This window comes from Scatophagus argus, chromosome 17 (genome assembly GCF_020382885.2).
Source record: "Scatophagus argus isolate fScaArg1 chromosome 17, fScaArg1.pri, whole genome shotgun sequence".
Lineage (NCBI taxonomy): Eukaryota > Metazoa > Chordata > Actinopteri > Scatophagidae > Scatophagus > Scatophagus argus.
Window position 1 is genome coordinate 1,124,676 of NC_058509.1, and position 22,623 is coordinate 1,147,298.

At 45.8% G+C, this 22,623-nt stretch overlaps 1 protein-coding gene across 3 annotated transcripts in view; it reads right to left on the reverse strand.

Moving 5' to 3' along the window:
• Positions 1–13,541: 13,541 nt before the first annotated feature.
• The window catches only part of LOC124074258 (zinc fingers and homeoboxes protein 2-like), an 82,987-nt gene continuing 73,905 nt past the window's right edge, over positions 13,542–22,623 (reverse strand). For 2 of the 3 annotated variants that reach the window (XM_046416949.1, XM_046416951.1), the window contains 2 exons: positions 21,790–21,973; positions 15,012–15,466 (listed from right to left, as the gene is read on the reverse strand). In XM_046416949.1, the coding sequence (XP_046272905.1) occupies positions 21,793–21,973 (181 nt within the window). In that variant the 3' untranslated portion in view covers positions 15,012–15,466; positions 21,790–21,792. Of the gene's footprint in view, positions 14,815–15,011; positions 15,467–21,789; positions 21,974–22,623 lie in introns of those variants that run through there. The other variant, XR_006845828.1, reaches the window with a different exon arrangement.

The window sequence follows — 22,623 nt, forward strand, 5'->3', positions numbered from 1 at the left end:
AACACGGCCTGAACACGGCCTGAACACAACGTGAACACTACTTGAACACGGCCTGAACACGGCCTGAACACAACGTGAACACTACTTGAACACAGCCTGAACGCGCTCATTCCTTCACTGCTTTTGGTGCACAGAAACCAAGCAGCATGACTTGAGGGACTTCATGAGTCCCAAACTGGGACTTGAAGGGTGAATCCCCATAGTGTGACGGTGTGAACACACCTGTCCTCGTCCACGATCACACACACACAATGGATGCCCAGTATTTGGTGGACGAGATTCGGATCGGCCCCTCCGCTCGCCCCGGGAGGGCAAGGAGAGAGTCAGCTTCACATCTCTAATGCAACGGCAACTTTCTTCCTCCTCCTCCTCCTCCTCTCGCCTTCTCCCACCTCCTCCCCCCCCCCCCCCCCAGGACGTCCCGGCATCTGCCAAGAGGCTGTGAATGTGTGTGTGTGAAGGAACGAGAGACAAGCTGAGTAAGAGTGTGTTCATGTCGTGAGATTGAGAAAAATGGAAGTGTTGATGTGTGTGTAGGCAAAAAAGAAGAATGTGACAATGAGAAAAGTGTGAATTTGTGTGTGAAAGAGATGCAAAGTGTGACTGAGTGCAGTGTGTGTGTGTGTGTGTGTGTGTGTGTGAAAATATAAAAAACTGTGAGTATGAAGAAAGATAGCGTGTGTGTGTGTGTGTGTGTGTGTCCTCTCTGCCCTCTTCCAGCTGTTGTTTCTTCTTTTTCTCTCAGTGGAGGAAGAACAAAACTCTCCTGCAGCAGAAAGAAAACCTCCCAAATGTGGCATCAAAAACATAAATTTATCTCATTTAAGAAAAAAAACAACTTGACAATTCGTCCCCCAAAGCTCCCACACTGTCAACTGGAAACCAGAAAAGTTTGTCTGGAGCCAGATGGTGCGCTACGTTCAGAGACAAAACCAAAAAACTGTAACGGCGAAAATGATTTAGTTCATTTAAAATAAAACGTCCTAAACTGTCTGCTTCCCCAACTTCCTCCCATTAACTCCCAGACGAGGAGTCTGCGTGTGTTTTCAGACCAGACCGGACTGTGGCACCAACTGCTGCTCCAACTGACAGGAAGGTTTCTGGCGACTGATGGACTCCACCCTCCACCAGGTGAAGCCGTGAGCATCAGCGGTGGACGCTCATGTATTCCACCTCAGTGCTGAACAGAGTAACCAAGCAGCTGTCAGATCACATCCACAGCCGCAGCCTGATGACCAGGGATCCAGTCCCGAGGTGATCTACTGAACCAGTTCCAAAGCTTTCAGTAAATATGAATCAATTGCACACAGACGTGTAAACACGGGGCCCAGGTTTGAACACATCTTAACCTCTTTTATTTCTCTGCTCCTGTTCGAGGTCTCCCCTTTAGACATGTGGACACCTTTAGAAAACAGCTCACCTGTTCGCACCCCTGACTTCCTGCTCTGACGTGTCAGAACGTCTGCCGTGAAAAACAGACAGGATGTGAAGACGATGCAGCCGCTGACGCACCTCAGCGCTGCAGATGTGACCGGAGACGGACGTGCATTCAAAACATCTTCACGCCGTTTTGGACATCAGGTCCCAGAAAGACGTGAAGTCTGAATACGCTGGCTCATGAGAAGTGCCGTCATGTGTCACAGGTAGGTAGTGGTTTCCTCTGAATACTGTCAAAGATTATGTGTTCACAGGGAAAACTATTAAATACTTTCAAAGAAATAAATTGTTACTCGTAGAAAAGCACAGAAGAGAAGATTGTTTTTTGATGGTCGTATTCTGCTTTCACGTCGCAGCGGACGCTCTGGAGACGCTCGGTGAAAATGGCTGAATTGCATGTCTGCAAAGATACCAGATCACGTCAGGGTTAATCCGGCGAGGAAACCTCATACAGTGAGCAGCCACGGAAATGCTTTGTCTGAGAAATATTAGAGGTTATTAGTGCTCATTAATCTGTTTGTGATTTTGATCACATCAACATTTCAGAGGATTTGACTGTGTCTACATCTTTAAAATTCAGCATCAACAGCAGCATTTTGGAAGAAAAAACCTCAATTGTTCTTTTGTTACATTAAAAAAAAAACCTCCCAAAGCAGCAATGACAAAAGAAGTTTTTAGTTATTGACTTTGTTGGAGAAAAACTCCCATTTTGGCACCTTGATATCCTGCATGGAGTCTGAAAACATCTGCGGCTGCTGCCTGTCGGGGGGAGGAGGGAGGCGTGAGGGGGGGAGGGTTTCCACGTCGAAGCATCGCCTCACTCACCAGCTGCCAAAAATAGTGATGTGTTCAGGGTTTTTTTCCTCCTCCGTCGCTCTACTTCTCCTGAAAGAACGGGTTGAAAAGTTCAGTGTGAAATTACATTTCCATGCGATATATGGAGCCGCAGTCAGGAATGAAAGCTGCAGTGCCCCCGAAAAGCTGTGAATGTGTGTGTTCGCTAAGTGCTTCCAGTGTGCAGGAGTGTGTTTATCCTTCTGCCTTTTAGCTCCATCTTCATGCAGGGTGTGTGTGTGTGTGTGTGTGTGTGTGAGAGCCGGAGATTTTCCTGTGAATTGCTCCATTTAACAGAAGGCCGTGTGTGTTTTGTGCAGCGACACGCTGCTCCCGTGTGGGTGCTGACACTCGGAGTGGAAGTGGGTGGAGCTGTGGGGGTTTGTGGGTGAAAACGCTCCTTTGACAAACACTCGCTCATCAGCAGCTCGTGACTGACACCTCGCAGGTTGAGTTAAATCGGTACAAACGCGAGCGAGGAAACACGAGGGCGGAGGTTGAGAGGGATTTCTACAGGTTGAGCCGCTCCACCCGCCGCACAAAGATGAAAATCAAATCTCAGTTACTGTTGAACTGTGGAACATCGTGGATTTGAAGCATTCAGTTCATTCCTGCCTCTGTGCACCTGTTATTGTGCCGAGTTTCCCAGTACGACTGCTGGACTGCTGGATGACACAAACACGACTCCTGAAGGATCATCATGTCGCTCCATCACTGCTGGATGAGGAAAAAGTTTGTGACAAACTTCTGGGGAAAGGTGTCTTTCAGCCCGGGTCACCTCAGCTGGGGTCATCACGGAGGACGGCTGTGACCGAAAACACATTTCGTACCTGCAGCCTCCTGCAGGTCACATGTTTGCAGGTCTGACCCCGGACCACCAGGATGGAACATGTGAGATCGGCACTTGCTTTCCTCCAACTGATGTGCCCCTGAATCCTCCTCCCCTCACACCTTTCTGACGTCAGGCGATTTTTCTAAGTTTCCAACTGAAACTGGCGCTCCTTCACACCCACTTCACACTGTGGTTGGCCAGATGTGTGGAGCTGAGAGCTGAGGGTGGTGGTGATGAAGGTGGTGTTTGGATCTCACATTCATCACACAAGTACTTCTGCCACTTCTTGTGTGAACAGTCCGGGGCAACACCATGAAAGTCTTCCAGGAAAAGATGGTCCAGAAGCCGTCGTCTCGTCCCGCCCCTCAGTGGAGCTGATCAGAGACCAGCAGATCAGACTGCGGCTGCCAGGCGTGGATGTGTGGAGCTGTCTGAGTGTTCCTGGAAAAGACCAAAGCGCTCTCAGCAAAAAGAAGCCCACTGCGGAGAGAGAACAAGATCCCGTAGGTCACCATAAAGAGAATGTTTGTCCATATAATGATGCACAATCTCACAATAAAATAATAATTACTTTGAGAAAGTTTCTCACATGTTAACATTCAGTTCAATTCAAGTCAATTTATTTATGTAGCACCAAATCACAGCAAAGGCTATCATGACACTTTCCAAAGAGAGCAGGTCTACACCAAACTGTCCACACAGAGACCCAACGTTCCCCCGTGAGCAAACGCTTGGCGACAGCAGAAAGCTGGCTTTGTAGAGTCGAACAGAGTGTTTTGTCTTTGTTTTGACTTTCTACATTTCGAGATACTAAGCTACTATCTTAAAGTTTCTCATTTTGTTTTCACATTTTGAAAAACCTTCTCAACATCCAATTAAATCCGTTAAAAATCTGCACGTTTTTTTAAATGAAAACTTGTAAAAAGTGAAACTGATGAACCTCTCAGGTTTTGAATATTTGTGATGGGTCAGATGCTGTGCAGGGATTTCTGAGCAGCTGCTTCCATGGATCTGCTCAGTGCTGACCAGTTAGATGCTGTGCTTATGATGGGAAGTTCCCAGTATGGAGCTGTGGTTATGATCGCGGAGTTTCCCTCTGTGGAGCCGAGTGAATGTGAGCCGAGTGGCCGCAGCCCGCAAACCTGCTGTGCACAAAGGTTAAAAAATAATAAAGGGCGTCAGGATGGCTCATCGTGGGTTTGAAGCCCAATATCTCGCCTGATCGGAGTAACAGCCCGCCTGTTGACGAGCTGCCGCACATTAAAGCATGATTCACTCATCGCTTCGGCTTTTGATTAAATTTCTCATAATGTTCGTCCTCAACTGGTCGTCAAAGGGAACAAAAACAGCTGTGAAACTTCACTGCTATGTTTATTAAAAAGCATCCCGAACAGCTGGAACAGCTGCATGTGAGCTGAGTAGACGACTTGTTATCAAGAATTTCTGTGTTGTATTCCTTTCTTCATCGCTCAGAGCAGGATCTTCTCCTCGGTTTGTTTCTCTTCCCATCACGCTGTAACTCTGTTAAATCTGCGACTTGTGTTTCATCATCTGGTGCAGATTGTGATACAGCAGCAGGCAGGAGCTCAAAGGCGAGCGGATCGACCTCGCAGCGAGAGAAAACAGTCTTTTTACTGACGTATGAGCGGCACAAAGGTTTTTCTGGCTTTCGGCACGTCTTCAAATGGATGAACGAGGCTGAAAACTGGAAACTCAGAGAGCACACGTCCCGTGATGTCTTTAAACCGCGTCAGATTAGGCTTCGTTGCACTTATTCTGCATCTCAGACTACTGGAGCAGAACGTGATATTTAACTCGCTGATTTGTGTGCAGGTGAGCTTGTGTGCGTGTGTGTGTGTGCACATCTGAACAGGTGTGATTGTTCAGGTAATAAAGTGTGTGTGAAAGCGACTCAAAGATATCAGCGGTGATTCAGAAGTGTACGGTTTGCATTGATTCTGATGTTAATTAAACCGCACGCCTACATAACATCATTACTGCCGTACCGGACCTGCCGTCACAGTGTGTGTGCTGGTCAGACTGGTGCATTCGGCGGGAAAGTTTCAGGGTGAAAATATTTGTTGTCAAAGAGCTGACAAACACACATCTCGTTTCGGCTTCACCGTCTGAAAGCACCGGTTCGCCTGAGCCTTCGGGTCATCCGAAAGGTCGCGCCTCCGCGGTCCTTCAAAGGATCCGGTCCTGAAATGAGATGCAGCGATTGTGTGAAAGAAGCCGCCGAGGAAAAAAACAAAATGACACGAGATGGTGAATCCTCGGCAGCTCCAGGGCAGCTGAGGCGGACCTCTGACCTCCATGTCCAAAAAGAGCACTTCTCTACAAGGGTCGATAAAGCATCCGATTATTATTCAGCGCCTCACTGTGAACTCGAGGTGACGGGGAGGGAGCGAGTCTGTTAGTACGAGAATAAAGATGAACAACTGCATCACAGTGTTGTATGAGCCTGCTTCTCATGCACAGCTCGTATCTCTGCTCGCTCTGCGTTCAGAAGCACATTTGTTTAGGGATGAGCTTTGGTCACAAGTACAAGCAGCTCTTTTAACGTCTCTGACGGCATTTCAGCGACATGACGAGCTGCCGTGTTTCGCTTGTGTTTGCCCTTCACATCGAAGTTTACGTTCCTCTCCTGCCCGACTGTCACCGCGGCGTTTCCTTCCAGCCTGTTTTCACAGCGCAGGAGTGCGAGTTCTGCTGCAGATCGAGGCCTGCGATCATCTCACCAAGCCTTTTGTTCAGGCTGCGCTGAGGCTTTGGATTATCGGCGTGTTAGCATACAGAGAATTCAGACTGCTGGTTACACAAGCCGAGGTGATGCAACCGCTGTGGAGAAAACCAGCATCCAATTACAGGCCCAACAGCGGCGTGAAGAGACACAATTACACAATGACGAATTGCATAAGCCTTTCTGAGAATCTCTGGCCGTCTCCCGCCGCCCTCTTGCCTGCGTGTGACACGCGAAGAAAATGGCGGCTGCGTCCCACCGGCCAATTAAGACACAGACGTGTTATGTAACGGTGTTTACTCCGCGCAGCAGCGCACGCAGCCCTGCGAGTCGGCTTCTGTTTGACCGGCGACGTCGGCAGCAGGATATCAGCGCTCAGGCCGTACGTCCTGACACAGCCGGGTTTGTGTCGAACACACACACACAGAAGCTGGTTTCAAATCCCTGGAGTTTGCAGAGGAAATACAAGCGGATGTTTCTCACGGGACTCGCGTGTAACATTTTTCTTTTCTCTTCAGTTTTTATTCATGCCGGGAAGCTTGTCTGAGCGCGTGCTGTGTTTCTCACCAACAGTCTGATTCACATTCACACAGTTACACTGGCTCACACCTGGGAGCTGCAGAGTACAAACGCTGCGTGCTGCTGAAACGCCTCAGAGGGGCGACCGGAGGAAGCGAGGCCTCGCTCTGAGTCCCGATTTCCCAGGCAGGTGGGACGTTTAGCCCAGTGGTCCAGCAGGCGTAGAACCACGGCTCAGGGTCCAGGAGACGCACACGTGCCACTGAGCATCTCTCAAAGAAAACAAACCACATTTTGTCTTTCATTTTTTAGTCACTGCCATAGCTAACATACTTAGGATGTTCACTGCAAAGAATAACATAATTTGGTTCTAACTGAAAGAAAAGCTCCAAGTAAGTAAACCCAAATCAAATCAAGTTTCAGTTGTTCTTGTTAGAACTGATATTCTCCCTCTCTGCTGTGCTGTGTGCTCACCCGCAGACCAGTTCAGATCTTTGGATGGTTTCGTGCTCAGCTCGGCTGCTGTGCGCTGACTAAAAGGCTGATCGGCACAACAATATCAGTCAGAAACACACCAGACGCATTACTGCTGCTCAGTTCAACTAAATCTGTTTGTGTCTTCGTAACGACTTTGTGCCAACATGAATTTCCTTCAGCGTCAAATGTCAAAAGCAAAGGAAAAACACACAAAATTAAAGATAATTTTATATTTTAATAGATTTATATATTATACTTCACATATAAAAAAATACCAGTTTCTTTACATGAGGCATTTTATCAAGGCTTGAATTTTTAAAGCAGTATAAAGCTGGAAAGCTGACAAAAAAAGCTGTTTCCAGTAAAGAATTCATATTTACTTGATTTCCCATGGGGCTCAAACGCAGCATCGTACACAAAAAGTGTTTTCTGTGGAAATGTTCGTCTTTCGCAGGTCGATTTATCTGCTGAGAGACGAGTGCAAACCCAAACACTCGACACACAACATGAATATTTAGACACACACTCACTCACATCACTAAACGCACTACACACTAACACACACCGAGTGCTCTGAGGGCACGACAGCTTTCAATCCACTCTGCGCTGCTATCAGCCCGAAATGTGATTCCTCACCTTTATTCTTATTCATTTTTAATTTTTTTTTACAGCCCCCTTCATTCTCATTGTGATTCCAAAGGCAGAGCTTATCTTAAATTAACACTAGCACCGTGGCATCCTTTGAGAATACCGACCAGATATTACAGCTTGCCTGGGATGGGCTCAGCGACGTGGAGAACATCCAGAATGAACAGGATGGAAATGCTAAAGAGGCGAGCGGCAGCCAGGAAACGCCTCCCTCATCTCTCACAGTTACATCAGGCTTCAACAACTTTTTTCTTTTAGCAGCTTTTCTCCCTCTCATCTCATCTCCCCCTCTTTTTGTCACTGAAGTGGGTTTCACAGGTGAGGCCAGCCGAGGCTCGAAGCGTTCACCTCACTTCACCGCATCAGGCTGCAGTGTGGATGGAGAAACCGGCAGGTCAAAAATGTTTACGGGTTCTTATTTTTTAAGAAATGATTGAGATGACTGGATGAAATCACATCAGCAGCAGTTTGTTCAGCGTCCAGAGCAGAGCTGAACAGGTTGCTTTTATGTGTCTGTGTGTGCGGCGGGCGTTAAAGCATTTAGCTCATTGGTGCAGCCTGAAAGCCTCTTTCAGAACACATCGGTCTTCCTATTCATTTTGAGTGAGAGCAGTGGGATCAGGCTGCAGCGGTGCGGGTCGCAGGACTTCAGGGAAACAAACAACACGTCAGCCGAGCAGAGAACTGAAACAGACTCGACTTTTGGAGAAACTCATCCTGAGGTCGCGGCGCAGTGGCCAACCACACGTTCGTGTTAGTGCTGCTGTTCAAGCCGTTTGCAACCTGCTCTGAGTTTCTCTTTGGTTTCTCTTCCTTTTAATAATGAAAAACTGTTAATAATCTGTTGATTGTTTCTTTATTTCTTTATTTCATAAAGACGGGAAGCCGGACGACAGCCGGCTTGGCTCTGCCCAAAGTTCAAACACCTTCCAGCACTTCTAAAGCTCTAATTAATATGTAGTATCTTGCTTATTTAATCTCTACAAACAACATAAATGTAAAAACAAAGTTTGTTGTTTCAGGGGGCGCATTAGAGGTATTTCTGGAAGAACAACAGCCGGGTGTGGTCACTTCCATGAAGGGACCAGTGCAGGGCTGCACATAAGTGCTGGGTGGACCAACTTGCTCAATCAAATAAAGTTCCAGCTCAAAGTTGCTGCTGGAAACACACACTGTGGGCTTTACATTTCAGTCTGTGGAGGGCGATGTCCACCTGCCTGCAGTCTGTACAGAGAGCTAGGCCGATTAGCTCCTGGCTTTAGCACCATCCTTTGGAAAGGCTGAAATTATTACCAAACCAGAGGGTGAACTGGCTTAATACTGCATAATAAAATATAACTGATGTGGGTGGGGCTTAAACCGTGATTGGGCGGTGCTAACCAGCAGTTTCCATTTTAGCCCTGAAATTCAGGGCTGACATATAGAGAAAAAACAACAAAACAACAACATTTACACCTATAGGCAATTTAGAGTCACATATTAACTTGGCCTGCAAACCCGAGTACCTGCAGGGAGCCCACCTGGACACAAGGAGAACATGGCACAACATTTCATTTGGAAAGTAAGTTTTTAGTGCAGTCGGTGTCAATAACATGAGAATTTCTTAAGTTTTTTAAGATAAGACTCTTAAAGTTCTTATCTTTTCTTAAAAGATATTGACGTGTTATTCTTGCAGCATGAGGACAACACTTGAGTAAGCTTTTGACACTTTTAAGTGTCAAATGCAGTGTGATGTCATGAGTTAAAAAGGTGTTGTGTGAAATGTGCAGATAATAAGATGCATGAACATACCACACACGCAGAGTGAAGAGGTGTACCCTTTGAAAAAGGCTGTGTTTTATTGAAATACAGCAGACATCAACAGGTTGTTTTGCTGACCTGGGCAACAGAAACAGAGCTTGAATACCTTTCAGCCAACGCAAAACAAATATCGATGGCTATTTTAGTCGTTACAAGTCAAAGAGATTCAAAGACGCTTTCAGCCGGGTGCCCAAACCGAGGAAACGCCGCCTCATTTTGGGCCACGAGCTGAGAAACAGAAGCATCTTTGTCACGTCGGGAACTAAACGAAAACACGCACCACTTTAGGCTCCGACGTAGGCTTTCAGAAATGCTGGTATATGAATTTAAAAAATCAAGTGCACCTCAAGTTCTGGAGGGAAGATCTGAAAGTGTTCAGGCCTGTTTTTGTGCCCAGGGCTGGTTGTTTGATAGTAGCAGTAGTAGAAGAAGCAGAACCTCAGTTATGAAGCAGGGCTGGCCTCAACTGCACTTAAAAAGACATTAAGTGCACCTGGTTTCCCAGAAAAAGAGATCGTAAACTGTCCAGTGTGATTTGTTAAGAGTTCATCTGAGGAGGTTGAGCTGTCTAATGAAAGATCTGAGCTACTAAACAAACCTTTTGGTTAACTTTTGTTTGTTAAGGCTGTCCATCAGTTCTCCACACTGACTTTAAAATGCAGCTTATGCTCAGCTTGTGTGAACCCTGTCGGCTTCTCCGGCATGTGGTTTAAAATCCAGAACGAAAGCACAAACACTTTTTGGTGGAATCAGCCTTTCACAGAGTGATTTAAATCTCTGGAACTCTTTTCTGATAAGGAAATGCTTTTCATGTCACATCTCGACTGACTCAAGCTTTAAACAAAACCCTTCAAGCTTCTAAAGGGACACATCTGAAAGTGTTAAAAATCAAAAAACAATCAGAGCTTTCACCTTTGACTACGGATATTTCTGCGTTTTTGTTCCGTTTCCCATGCGACACGTCAAAATGCCAAAATGTGATTCAGAAAACTGACGACAGCTGAATACTGATGGCAGATAAAGATTTACTTGATGACTGACGATGGATCAGACAAGAAATTTCCTCTGAAACAAAACCTTTTGTCCACACGGCCTGCAGTTTGTAGTAAAACTCTTGGGAGAGTCGACATTGGCCACAAAATCTATTTATACTTTTAACAGTAACACTACAAAGAGCTACAAAGACAAGGAATAAATAAAAATAAAATAATAGTTTAGCTTAAATTCAAGCAGAAAAGTCTACAGACCCATTAAAAATGAAGCCATGTGGACAGAAAAGGATTTTTGTTTTTCAAGATTTCAGAGGGTTAATTGATGGTAAAATGTTCAAACTAAAACCAAAAGATGAATTTTCTCACTTTTGCAAGATGTTTCCTGGAAGTTAATCACTGCTGGAGTTGGAAAACATTGACTGACTACCACCTGTTCAATCAGAGCAAAGCATCCTGTGGCGATAATTGATCCTGTCAGGTGATCTCTTTGTGGAAACCAGGCGCAACAGATAATTTGTAAAGTGACCACACAGAGCAACGTTAAAAGACACGTTAAGAGGAAGGACTCATGCACACTAGTCGTTCTGTAAACTCCTACAAAATGGAGCCTGCGGTAAGAAAACCTGTGAATAAATCTGGAAGGTTTGTTTCTGATTCGTCCAAAAACTGTGACCAGACGCCGATCACACCAGTACGTGTCACAGCAGAGCTCATCCACTCATCCTCACCAAACATGTGCTGTCAGACGCTTCGCGACGCCTTGCGGGACCGCCCGGCGGCTAACCAGTAGCTCCCTGAGTTCATCTGCTTGCTAGCTTATCAAGCTAATTAGCTTGTTGCCTCAAGGACAGTAAATTCAAGGGAGACTCTCGTGTTCTGACTGACAAAAAAAATCATTTGTCTTTTGTGGAGTTGTTTACACGTCTACAGCGAAGGGTTCGATAGAAGAAAAAGATGTGGCTCAGCTGATAAGCTATGCTAGCTTCCTCTGTCTTGATGGTGTAGGAATGAGAGCCAAAAAGAGCAACATTTTGCTACATTTCACTGTTTTAAATGCTGGTGTGACCGGGCCTTTAAAGAACAAAAATCCTCCGAAATATGACTGGTTTCGAAGTAAAGGCTCAAGACAGCTAAGAACATGGAAAACAGATTTAAAAACTACTTTGAAGCCAGCTGCCATTTTGTCAGATTATGAGTCACAGCTTTTGGATGTACGAACGTCTTTTCTTCAGGCAGATTCTCCCTCAAATCTTCAGGGAAAAAAAGAAAACCTGTGAAAAGCTTTTGTTTGTGCCGGTTACGAAAACCACTGACAAATGTTATTTTAATTTTAACTCCGTACTAGTGTGCCCGACTCTTTTCTCTTCAAACATTCAGACAGCAAACCAACATTTACTTAACTCCTCAAAGCAAATACATTCAATCATTCATCAGAAAAATATTCAATTAAAACTATACACCTGCAAAAATAAAAGTCTCTTGGCTTTCTAAGGCTGTGCGTCCACCAGGAGCTTCTCTTTGCGGTGCTGCTTCCTTGTTTCGCCTTGCAGCAGCGCGACGGAGAGCTTCAGTGATGCAGAACGCTACGAGTTCAAGAAACTATGAAGACTTGAAGCAAAGAAAGAAGCATTTCTATTGACCTGAAGCAGCAGCCGGAGCTTCGTGCGAAAACCCCCGACTGCTGTTGACCAGTCGCCCAGTGGACGGAGTTGGAGACCCTCCCCCCGTTTGTCTGTCTGTTGAGGCCAGCCCTGGTATGCATTTGTAAATACAGTATTTCAGATATATGTAGTCTTATCATCTTTAAATCTGACCAGGACACTACAGCGGCAGAAGCGATACATAAAGAAGCTCATATTTTGTTTTCTATTATTCTTTTTTGTCGGAATGGAACTAGTTTCGACTAAGCCTACCAAGCCAACATGTAGTTATGTATTGAATAAAAGGCTATTTATCTTTTTTTGTTTGTTTTTGTTTATTACAGGTGTGTATGATGGTGTGCAGGACGACAGAGAGAGAGAGAGAGAGAGAGAGAGAGAATCAACGAAGGGAGGAAACGGAAGAGAGACGAGAGAGAGACAAAGAAAGGATGAAAAGTAAGAGAAGGGATGAAGTGACAGAGAGAGGAAAAGAGGGAGAGATGGAAGGATGGTTCAGGCAGCACGATTCTGGGTTTACTGTCAGAGTGTGTGTTGTGTGGTCGTTACCGTTGAATCCTTCTGCGCTTCGCCACCATTTTGACAGTTTCTTAACTGCTTTTTTGTTGTTTTATTCATGTTGTTGTTTGTTTGTTTGTTCCTTGTCGGTTTTAAACAAAAGATCCACGACAGTCACTTGGTCATACGAGCATGTTCGTCGGAACAAGAAGTGCAGATTGGCTTAAGTTTCTTTTTTTTTCTGTGTGTTTTTTTCCTTTGCTTTTCTTCAAAAAAGGGTTCCAGACAGAGTGGCTACAATAATAATAATAATATAATAATAATAATATAATAATAGCACTTGACTTCACTTCAGCACAGTAAAAAAAGAAAAAAAAGAAAAGAAAAAAGGTCCAAAGGTGCTTTTTTGTGTTTTGTTTTTTAAATCTGATTTGATGTGAAGCGAAGTCCCCCCTCTTCCTCCTCCCTCCCCCTCCTCCTCCCCCTCCTCCCACCTCTCCTCTCCTCTCAGCGGGGAAGTGGCGGGCGGAAGTCCAGTGCCGGTGAGATGAAGAAGAAGTGACTGAAGTATTGCCAACTGGTCCGTCTTTTTTTTCTGTCTCTTTTTTTTGTAGTGGTTCCACTCTGATTCAGTACGAAAACAGAAAGAGAGACGGCAAAAGAAAGAAAAGAAACAAAAACAAGGTTTCATGCACACACACACACACACACACACACACACACACACACCACTGCTGGCACCATTTTTTTAAAGTCCATCGACAAAAAAAAAAAAAAGCAGAGAGAAAGCGAGAGAGAGGGGCTTTAAAAACAAAAACAGAAACAAAAAAAGGAAAAGGAAAGGAGGATTTTGGGGGGGACGAATTGCTCCCATTTTACAAAATGTAACAAAATTTTTTTTCCGCAAAATTTTACAAATCTGTAGCAATACAGGAAAAACAAAACAAACAAACATATATCCTATTTACAAGAAGAAGAAGAAGAAGAAGAAGAAGAAGAAGAAGAAGAAGAAGAAGAACCCTTTTTTTAAAGTGTAGTGAGAATGCAGCAGATCCAGCTTTGGCACTCGGCGTTTTGTTTGTTTGTTTGTTTGATTTCTCTTGTTTGTTTTAAATCCACCCTGTCTGTCTGTCTCTTCGTCTGTCGGTCGGTCGGTCGCTGTGTACAGTCAGACTGCTGCTGCAGGCACACATTCAGTGCTCCGGTTCACCGTCTCCACGGCAACGCAGGTCACCCACAACATCACCTCAGCAACAAACATCCGTCCCATGGAGTTCACGACCTGCTAATCCCCCCTCTCACGAGACGGACGCCGCTTCCTCCGCGGCAACTTAAAGGAGAAACTCGGGGTTTCTTCTTCTGGGGTTTACAGTGAAGTGCTCACTATGAGGCTGAGTTCTCCTAAAGGGAGAGTTCACAGCGTTTAGACGATCGTTGAGGTTCAGAGGGTTGATAAAAGCAAGCCGAGCTTCCTTCTGAGGGGAACGTTTAGAAAACGCTTCAGTAAAGGGAAGGTTTGAAGGACTTCTGTGAGGGGCTTGAGACTTTCAGGTTGGCTTTCATACCACATGTAGCACAAATTTTAACCAACTTTTCATCTGCTACTCTTAGGAGTTGATTGGCTGATGAGGATAACCAGCAGGTGGAGCTAATTCTCCAGTCGCTGCCTTAAAACCATTGCAGAAGAAGATAATAACATTTAAAAATGCAACTTGGCTGCGGGCTGAAAGCGTTCGGCTGTCCTGTTTAACCTCTGACCACACAGAAACTATTAAAAGATGGTTTAATTTGAGGAATTAATTATTTGAGCCTTTCACGCAGCCTGCCCTTCTGCTGATTACTAACCACCGCTGTGTCCCAGTTTCATTCATTTTCACTAATTCTTGATTATTTCACATATTCCCATTGGAAAATTAACAAAAAAGAAATTCATTTAAAAGATTCCACTTTTGATGCTCAGATGCATCAGAAACAGAAGAAAGCAGCTGAATCTCAGAGAATCAAAATGTTCCTTCAACAAACTTGAGGAAAAGTTTTCTAACGTTTCTAACTGAATACTGACAACAAAAAGGCCCACAAACAAACTTTTAAACGTCCCCCCTGCTGAAGAGGATCATCAGCCACTCATACTGACCACTGACAAACTTAAAGGGGCGGCTGTTAAAGGGGCAGCACCTTAAAAGCTGCCCCTCTGATTGGCTGGCAGCTTTTTCAACTGTGACTTCCTGGGAGGGTTCAGGCCTTGTGCTTGAACGGGACTCTCGGTCAGTATATAATTCCACCTTAAAAGGAAGCTTCAGTGTGTTGAGCTCTCGCACGTTTGATCAAATGACAGCATTCGGAAACCTTCACCTGCATGTACCTGCAGGCGAACACCTGGATGTACCTGCAGGCGAACACTTGCATGTACCTGCAGGTGAACACCTGGATGTACCTGCAGGTGAACACCTGGATGTACCTGCAGGTGAACACTTGCTTGTACCTGCAGGTGAACACCTGGATGTACCTGCAGGTGAACACTTGCTTGTACCTACAGCTGAACACCTGCATGTACTTGCAGGTGAACACTTGCTTGTACCTACAGCTGAACACCTGCATGTACCTGCAGGTGAACACCTGGATGTACCTGCAGGTGAACACTTGCATTGCTGTGAGAAAAGAGAAGAGACGAGACATGAGCTTCACTGTAAAGGATTTCAATGATCTTCACAGATCACTGAAATCTGAATTTAACCTTCCACTCCTCTGATTTCACTTTGTCTTATTTATCTCTCTGTTGCCACATCTGTGGAGGGGGTCACTTCAGGTCGAGACACTGACGGGATTACCTGCGACTGGACGGAGGACGATGTTGTGTGTGATCTGGGATGCGACAATCAAGAGATAAAAAAAAATTGTTAAAAAATAAAATGAAAAAAAATCTGATGATTATAAAACTCTTCTTTTGTTGCTCCGTTCTCCTTCCACCTCCTTCTCTTTCCTCCTGTAGGTTTCCAGCAGCAGCGGCGGCGACAAATCCTATTCGCACCTGAAATGGACAGCAGAGGGGGGGGAGGGGAAAAGGCTTTAAAAACTGCTTCTCAGCACAAGAGGAATGTCAGACTGAAAAAAGAGGAGGAAACAAAAGGGGAAAAAACCTAAAGAGAGGGGGATTAAAAAGCAATTGTTGTGCCAGGAGCCGCTGTTCCCGGCCGCCTGGTGCTGCTGGGAACATTGTGAAACAACGGCTTTCTCATCGACGGCGGCCCTGAGCGGCCGGCGCGCTCGCACATAATCCAAACTGTGTTGGAGTCGTGTTTTGTGCTGGAGTGATTAAACAAGGCAGTGATTACAGGACACACACACACACACAGATGAAAACTCAGGCGTTCAGGTTTCCAAACCGCACAGAGAAGCTGACCGTCTTTACATTGCACAGTCGGCCTTCGCGTTCATTTCTCTTCCTGTTCTGATCTTCTCAGACGCTGTCAGAGTCTTTACAGCCGTGAGCCTCCCGCCTGCTGTTTCGGCTGCCCCAAACGTTTCCTCTGCACTCGCTCTTCACATTCTGAACGTCAGCAGTTAAAGAGAAGAGCGAAGCTTTCCTGATCATCTGGACGAGCGGCGAGCAGCTGTTCCATCGGCTCTACAATCAGATACTGTTACACAACAGCTGACGGCCCAATATGGCCGACAGCGGGTGCGTTTCACTCGCTTCACGCACACAAACAGCAGAGCGTACAGGATGACACACGGCGAAGTCCAGCAAAAGCAACAGCATCACTGCAATCATTTTTACTGTGTTACTTTGCAAAACAAATCATTTGGAACAGAAACCCAACCAGCCTGGTGTGAGGCCTAAACCACAAAGCTGGGTTTGAATTTAAATATCAGCTAAAAGTCTGAGAGGTCGTCTTGCTGTCCACATCGTGGAAGAGCACAGGATCGTCCCTGCCATGGACGTCTGCGGTCCAGCAGGTCGTTTCATTAACACGTCGAAACATTTCGCTAAATCTGAAGGAAAGTTTGTGCGCGTGCTGAAAGAGCAACGCAGTTTTATTAAGCTCGATGTTGTAACCTGATGAACTCCTGTCCTAATGTCCCATCAGTCCTGGTCCTGGTCTGACCTGGTCCTGGTCTGACCTGGTGCGGGTCTGACCTGGTGCGGGTCTGACTTGGTGCAGGTAAGATCTGGTGCTGGTCTGACCTGGTGCGGGTCTGACTTGGTGCAGGTAAGACCTGGTCCTGGTCTGACCTGGTGCGGGTCTGACCTGGTCCTGGTCTGACCTGGCCCTGGTCTGATGGGACATTAGGACTGCAGCGATCTGAAATGTTTCCGACAGCACAGAGCAAAAGTGTCTTTTTCTGAACATCAACAGAAGTTGAAAAGCGATTACTGTGAGTTCGATTTGAAGACGTCGGTGACCTGGAAACAGGTAACGTTCAGCGTGTGCTGCTGCCTCTGTGTTTTACATCATAATGATGACAGGGAGGGAGAAGCACTGACGCATTTTGGCAATTAAACCTTCATCTATAAGCTACGACTGCTGATAAGTTATTATGGGATGCTGCGCCGCGCTGGGCTGATTAAATGAAGCCCCGAGCTGCTGTGATTAGTGAGACAGGACAATGGATGGCGTGCACACACACACACACACACACACACACACACACACACACACACACACACACCCACACACACACACAAAAGCCATCGCACCACATCAATTTGCGCTGCAGGAATTTGTTTTTGCCACATCAATCGTTACGACTCTTTAATATAATCTGGGCAGTAGCATCAGTCTTTATCCCTCTTTATTAGCATCATCTGCCCCCTCCAAAGGGAACAAAGTATTACTCTGGACTGTTGTGTGAAGCCACACGATGCGGACCAAGCAGTCCCACTGGACTCAGGTCCCCAGACAAGTCAAAACCTTCAAGGCCTTTTTAAGGCTGCAGTTACCGGCTGCTGTTAACACGGCTGACGTCTTACGGGGGTTTTTAAAAACGCGCTGGCTCAACCAATCAGCTCACACTTGAGTCTGGACCAATCACGGTATGTGGGTCAGGGTTCAGTTTCATATCACTGCTCAGTCTCAGACTCTGAGGTTTTTGTCTTTTGACAGTGAAGTGAAGCGAGTTTTAGATCGAATATAATTTAACCGCTTCATCCATCTTCTTTCATACGAATCTTTGTGCTTATTTCATGATTTATTTACTCCTTTCACCAAACATGCCCTCTGACTTGTCTTTCCATTTTCCATTTCTTTTGCATCTAGTGCTTGGTAATTGTTTTCAGTGCTGTTTTTGTTCATAGTTGTCTCTTTCATCCACCTCTTACCTTGGCCTCCACTAAAACTCTGATTAAAACAGTATAATATCAGAGATGTATAATTCACTTTCATGATGTTTTGCTGAGTTATGGAGTCTTTGAGAGCCAAATATGAAACTTTCATTTCTGTTTGTATTGTGACGACAGGAGACGCAGACCATTCAGTAACAAATCTGAAGTATTTGTACTTGAGTATTCTCATTTTATGCAACTTTACTTGTCTACTCCACTACACAAGCGCATGTTGAACGTTACACTGGCTTTATGTTAAAACTCTTCAAGATGAGGCTGGAAGTTTGCTTTGTAATATCATAACTTCTGAAAGCCACCTTTTGATTTATGCGGTAATGAGGCTTTTGGTGTTACTGTTAATTGCTTTCTCTGCAGTCTGCATGTGTGTTATACAAAAGGAATCAGGAGAAAAGCTGTGCTGGAGGGCGGAGTGCAAAGGTAACCGCCTGGGAAGATGGGATGAGAATTTAAAAAGAATTTGATACTCAGACATTCACAGTTTCTCTCTTTTGTGGTGCAGGCAGGTGGGCCTCGAACATCATATGCAAAACACGCAGGCAAAAAACTAACTGTGTGTTTGGTGCACTACAAACAGAAAAATGCAGAGTGGAAGCAGTTATGTGAGAAATGTCCTTCCCTTTTAAACACAAACTGAATCCTTGAGGCTGAGGCAGGAAGACGAGGCTACAGACGCTCTCTCATTTAATCACATCTCAAAGAATCTCAAAGAAAAGCCTGCGCAGCAGCTCGCATTTACTCTCAGCGGAGCCTGAGCCCAATGGCAGAAGAAGAGCTGATGTTCCAGAGGGGAGGGGCTTCGCAACATCTCAGCTGTCACTGCCTTGGCGGGACGAACCCCGCCCGTCTGGCACTGGAGGTGCTTTAAACAAACACCACCTGAGCGTCGCCTCCAAGACAGGCGGAAAGCGTCGGGAAGACAGACGAGAGAAAATAAAGGTCACTGGAAACCGTTCTCGCCTTTTCCACAGCGCAAATGTCACAACTTTCGTGTCCTCCTGAGATTTTACAGCAAAGACGCACCTGAAGCCTGGACGAGACCAGGAAATGTATTCAGATTTGTGTCCCCTGAGGGCTGTCATGACCACAGGACACGTTGGACTTCACCTCGTCTCCCATGACTCTTTTGAGTCGATTAAACAATAATGAGCTCGCCGTCGCAGCGTGACGGGGATCAGAGCGAGAGGCGGGACCCAAAGTGCGTTTACTTCCTGTTTTCCTTTGGGGTAAAGCCAGTGAGATGTTCCATTGGTTCTTCTTTCAGTACGTGTCTTATGTTGACACTTCGTGTGTTTGAGGCGACTTTGGAGTCAGCGAGGACTTCAGGAACGTATGGCTGCAGTGATTAGTTGGACTCTAACTCGATATGCACGTTAACCGTTAAGTTTGAAGCAGTCAGACTGAGAAGATCCCTTCTTCTTCAGTCGTCGTTCTGATGAGAAAAGTCTTTTCTCACGTCCCAGTTCCACTTCCCACCTCTCACTCAGTTTTCAGAGAGCTGGAGTGCGAGTCCTAACTTTCCGTCAGCAGCGTTCGGTGGCTTCCAGCGTCCACGTGCCACAGTCGGTCATCCGGGAGCCAAACTGATTTGGAGAGCAGAACTCGGCTGGCACCTGAACTGAGACGAGTGTGTGGCCACAGTCACAAACTGCCAGAGTTTAGCTCGTGATCATTTATCATCGTGCTCACAAACCGGATCGGCTCTAACGAAAACGACTGCCTGCTAAATGTGCCGCAACGCGAAGGTCATTAACGGGCGAAAAGTTTGTGGCAGGCCTTCACGTGTCGGACATTAACGCTTCAATTCTGCGATCTGTGTGAAGAGCCAATCCCATGCAAATGAGCGCACAGATGATGCGTTCGGTGTGTTCCAGCGTGATGTGTGGGCTGAAGCCGAGAGGTGGAGGGTGGAGGAGTTTAGCTGCAGCAGACTGAGGAAAACCTCCAACCACACAACTCTGCCCGCCTCCACGTTATGTCACACTACATGCCAGGTCACACACCTGAGCCACGGCTGCTTTTAACTCACAGCGCTCAGTAAATCAAAGTCATGAAGCATCATGGGAAATGTTGGGCTCGTCGTTCCATTGGCGCCCGCAGACCAGAGCTGTGCAGGTGAACTTTGGCTGCAAGTCTACTGTGTTCCCCGTCACGTATCTTGAACTCGACTTCCTGGATTGTCTTTCTCTTTTTGTGAGGCGTGTGGAGGCTCATTAATGCGAGTAAAGCCACAGCAGCGGGCGCCGACGACGGCGTCTGTCGTTCAGTTACGGCTTCGTCCTCTGATGCGAGGCTGTTTTCACTCAGAACGATGTCTCGTTTTAAACAAAGCCGTTTCTTTGTCAGGTGAGCGCGGTTTGTTCGGCTTTGTTAAGGAATAAAAACATTGTGTTAATTCGTGGATGTAAAGCGCAGACGTAATCACAGACGGTCAGTGTGCAGCTGACAGGATGTCAGTCACTCTGTGCACACACACGATGACGCTTCTACTTTAACATGTTGTCTTTATATTTAACTTTTGTAAATTTGGGAGAGGTTATTCTCTATTTTTAAACTGAACAGATTTTATGTCTTTAAGTGTGAAAACCAGATTTCCTCAGCAGCATTTTGCCTACAAAGTCTTTCTGAACTGAACTCAAAGTGTTCCAAAGTCAGACTGAAGCAGGAAAAAAGCAACAAAGAGCATCACTGACAAGAACGTTTTTATTTACAGAGTCCACAGTTGTTGTTGGTTATTCAGAACGCTGCATATTGATTATTGATTTTAGCTGTCAAGTGCTGATTTTGAAGCCGTCCAAAAGCAGTGACAGCCCCTCAAACGTGACTTTGTCAGCGGCTCCTTCCTGTTTGTGTCGAGCAAATCATTTGAACAGATTCTGTTTTGATTAGGCAAAGCTGGATAGAAACATGAAAACTTTGAGTCTCCTGTCAGAAGAGACAGTGGAGGGAAGCAGCGGCGGCGCACTCTGTCGTCACACTCTGCCCCAGGCGGAGCCTTTCATCCATCAAACTTTACCACACCGGGGGGCTGCTGCTATTTTGGGCCTCCGATAACGGCTGTGTTGTTTTTCTCCCTAAATTTTCCTGAAGTTGGTGTTTGTTTCCGAGCAGTTGTAGCCAAAACTCACACAGCTACACACACAGACGGCGGGTGGATGGAGCCGTTCTGTTTGTTGCCTGGGACGGAGGTGCTGGCTTCAGCTCTAACGGACCGGCGAGTGGGTGGGAGGGGGGGACGCCGGGGGACCATCGGGGCCTCGCTCGGCTACATCACTTCATCGCTTCCACAAACCTGCAGCCTCAGATCAGCCAATCAGAAGAGTCCGCAGGTCTTTTCACAGTGAAGTGCAAAGAATGGCCTGTTTTATGTTCAGGGCCGATTGGGAATGTTGGGCTCTCTGTATTACAGTTTAATTAAAGAGTTTGGTCTGGACCTGCTCTAATTGGAAAGCGTCATGAGATAACTTTTGTTGTGAATTGGCGCCATATAAATAAACTGAATTGAATTGATTGTGGCGCTGCTGTAAACTTTTCAAACCTTCGAGGAGGAGACAAACGCATTCATCTCGTTTGTTAGATTATGAGAAACACAAAAAACCTTCACAGGTCACTTCAACGTCCCCCGTCAGCACGCACATGAAGCCCGAATCACAAACGCACCACGAGAAAACTGAATTCACGCTCAACACACTCAACAGCGTGAAAGCAGGCCGTTTGTCATTTCTGACATTTCATAGAATAAGTGATCATCATTCATCCAAGAAATAATTAACGCTTGCACTGACGGTGAATGTAATTCAGTTGCAGGTCTAATTAAAAGACATTGGCCTTTTAACGTGTACAAAATGTTTTATTTTGGACATGAATGCACCTTTTCAGGGAGCTGTCTACACTTCAGGGCCTTCGCGTCTCGTTTCCTCAAAGGACTTTAACCCTCCTGATCAGCAGCTTCATCACAAAATAGAAAAAATGTCACACATCAAAAACAGCTCAGGACCCCAACTCCTCACCGTTTATCCAGTCAGCCTCCCAGACGCGTCCTCCGCCATCTTCCTGTCCCTGTCCAGGAGCAGCTCCCGTCCTCTCCTCGAGTGTCCGTCCTGCAGCCAGCTCCCGAACACGTCCCGCACTCCCCCCGCGACTCCGCCGTTCTGTCCTCCGTTCTTCAGCTCGGCGGCGTTCTGCTGCCTCAATCTGTTCACAACAGACGCAAAACTTCAGCTGTGGAATTAAGATGCGCTTTACATGGAAAACGTTATTTTTCATACGTTCCTCTCTGAGCGAACAAACACGAGTCAACCTGTAGTTAAAGCGGCAATGAAGGCGACTAAAACAAATAAACAAATAAATAAATAAATGAAGCAGATTTCCAAATTTCTTCTGAAATCTGCTTTTTTTTTTTTTTTTAAAGGCGGTTGTTTTTCTAGCTGTCAATCATTTGTCGACAGCTAAGAGACCGAGTCGACTGCTCGCAATCAGATTTAACAAAAGTGGGTCATAAGTGGCACATTTTTAATTATAATGAGGCGAAACTAATAATCCAAATAATTTCATTGTGAAGGAGGACGCAACAGATCAACTGTAAGAGAGGAGACGGAGCCCACCGAGGACGAGGCGGGAAGAAAACTGGGACAAACTTCATGACAGGGCTTCAATTTATGCACAAAAATAATCAAATTTTACTCCGTTAGATTAAAAAGATGAATTTTAACTGTCAGCTCTTATGAAAAGTGAACCCTGCTGTCAGTCTTCAGCAGCAGCTTTGGAATATTTTCATTGCATTTACAGGAAATAAGCAGCAAAAATGTCTCGGCGTTGCACGTCTGCGTCGCTGCCTCGTACAT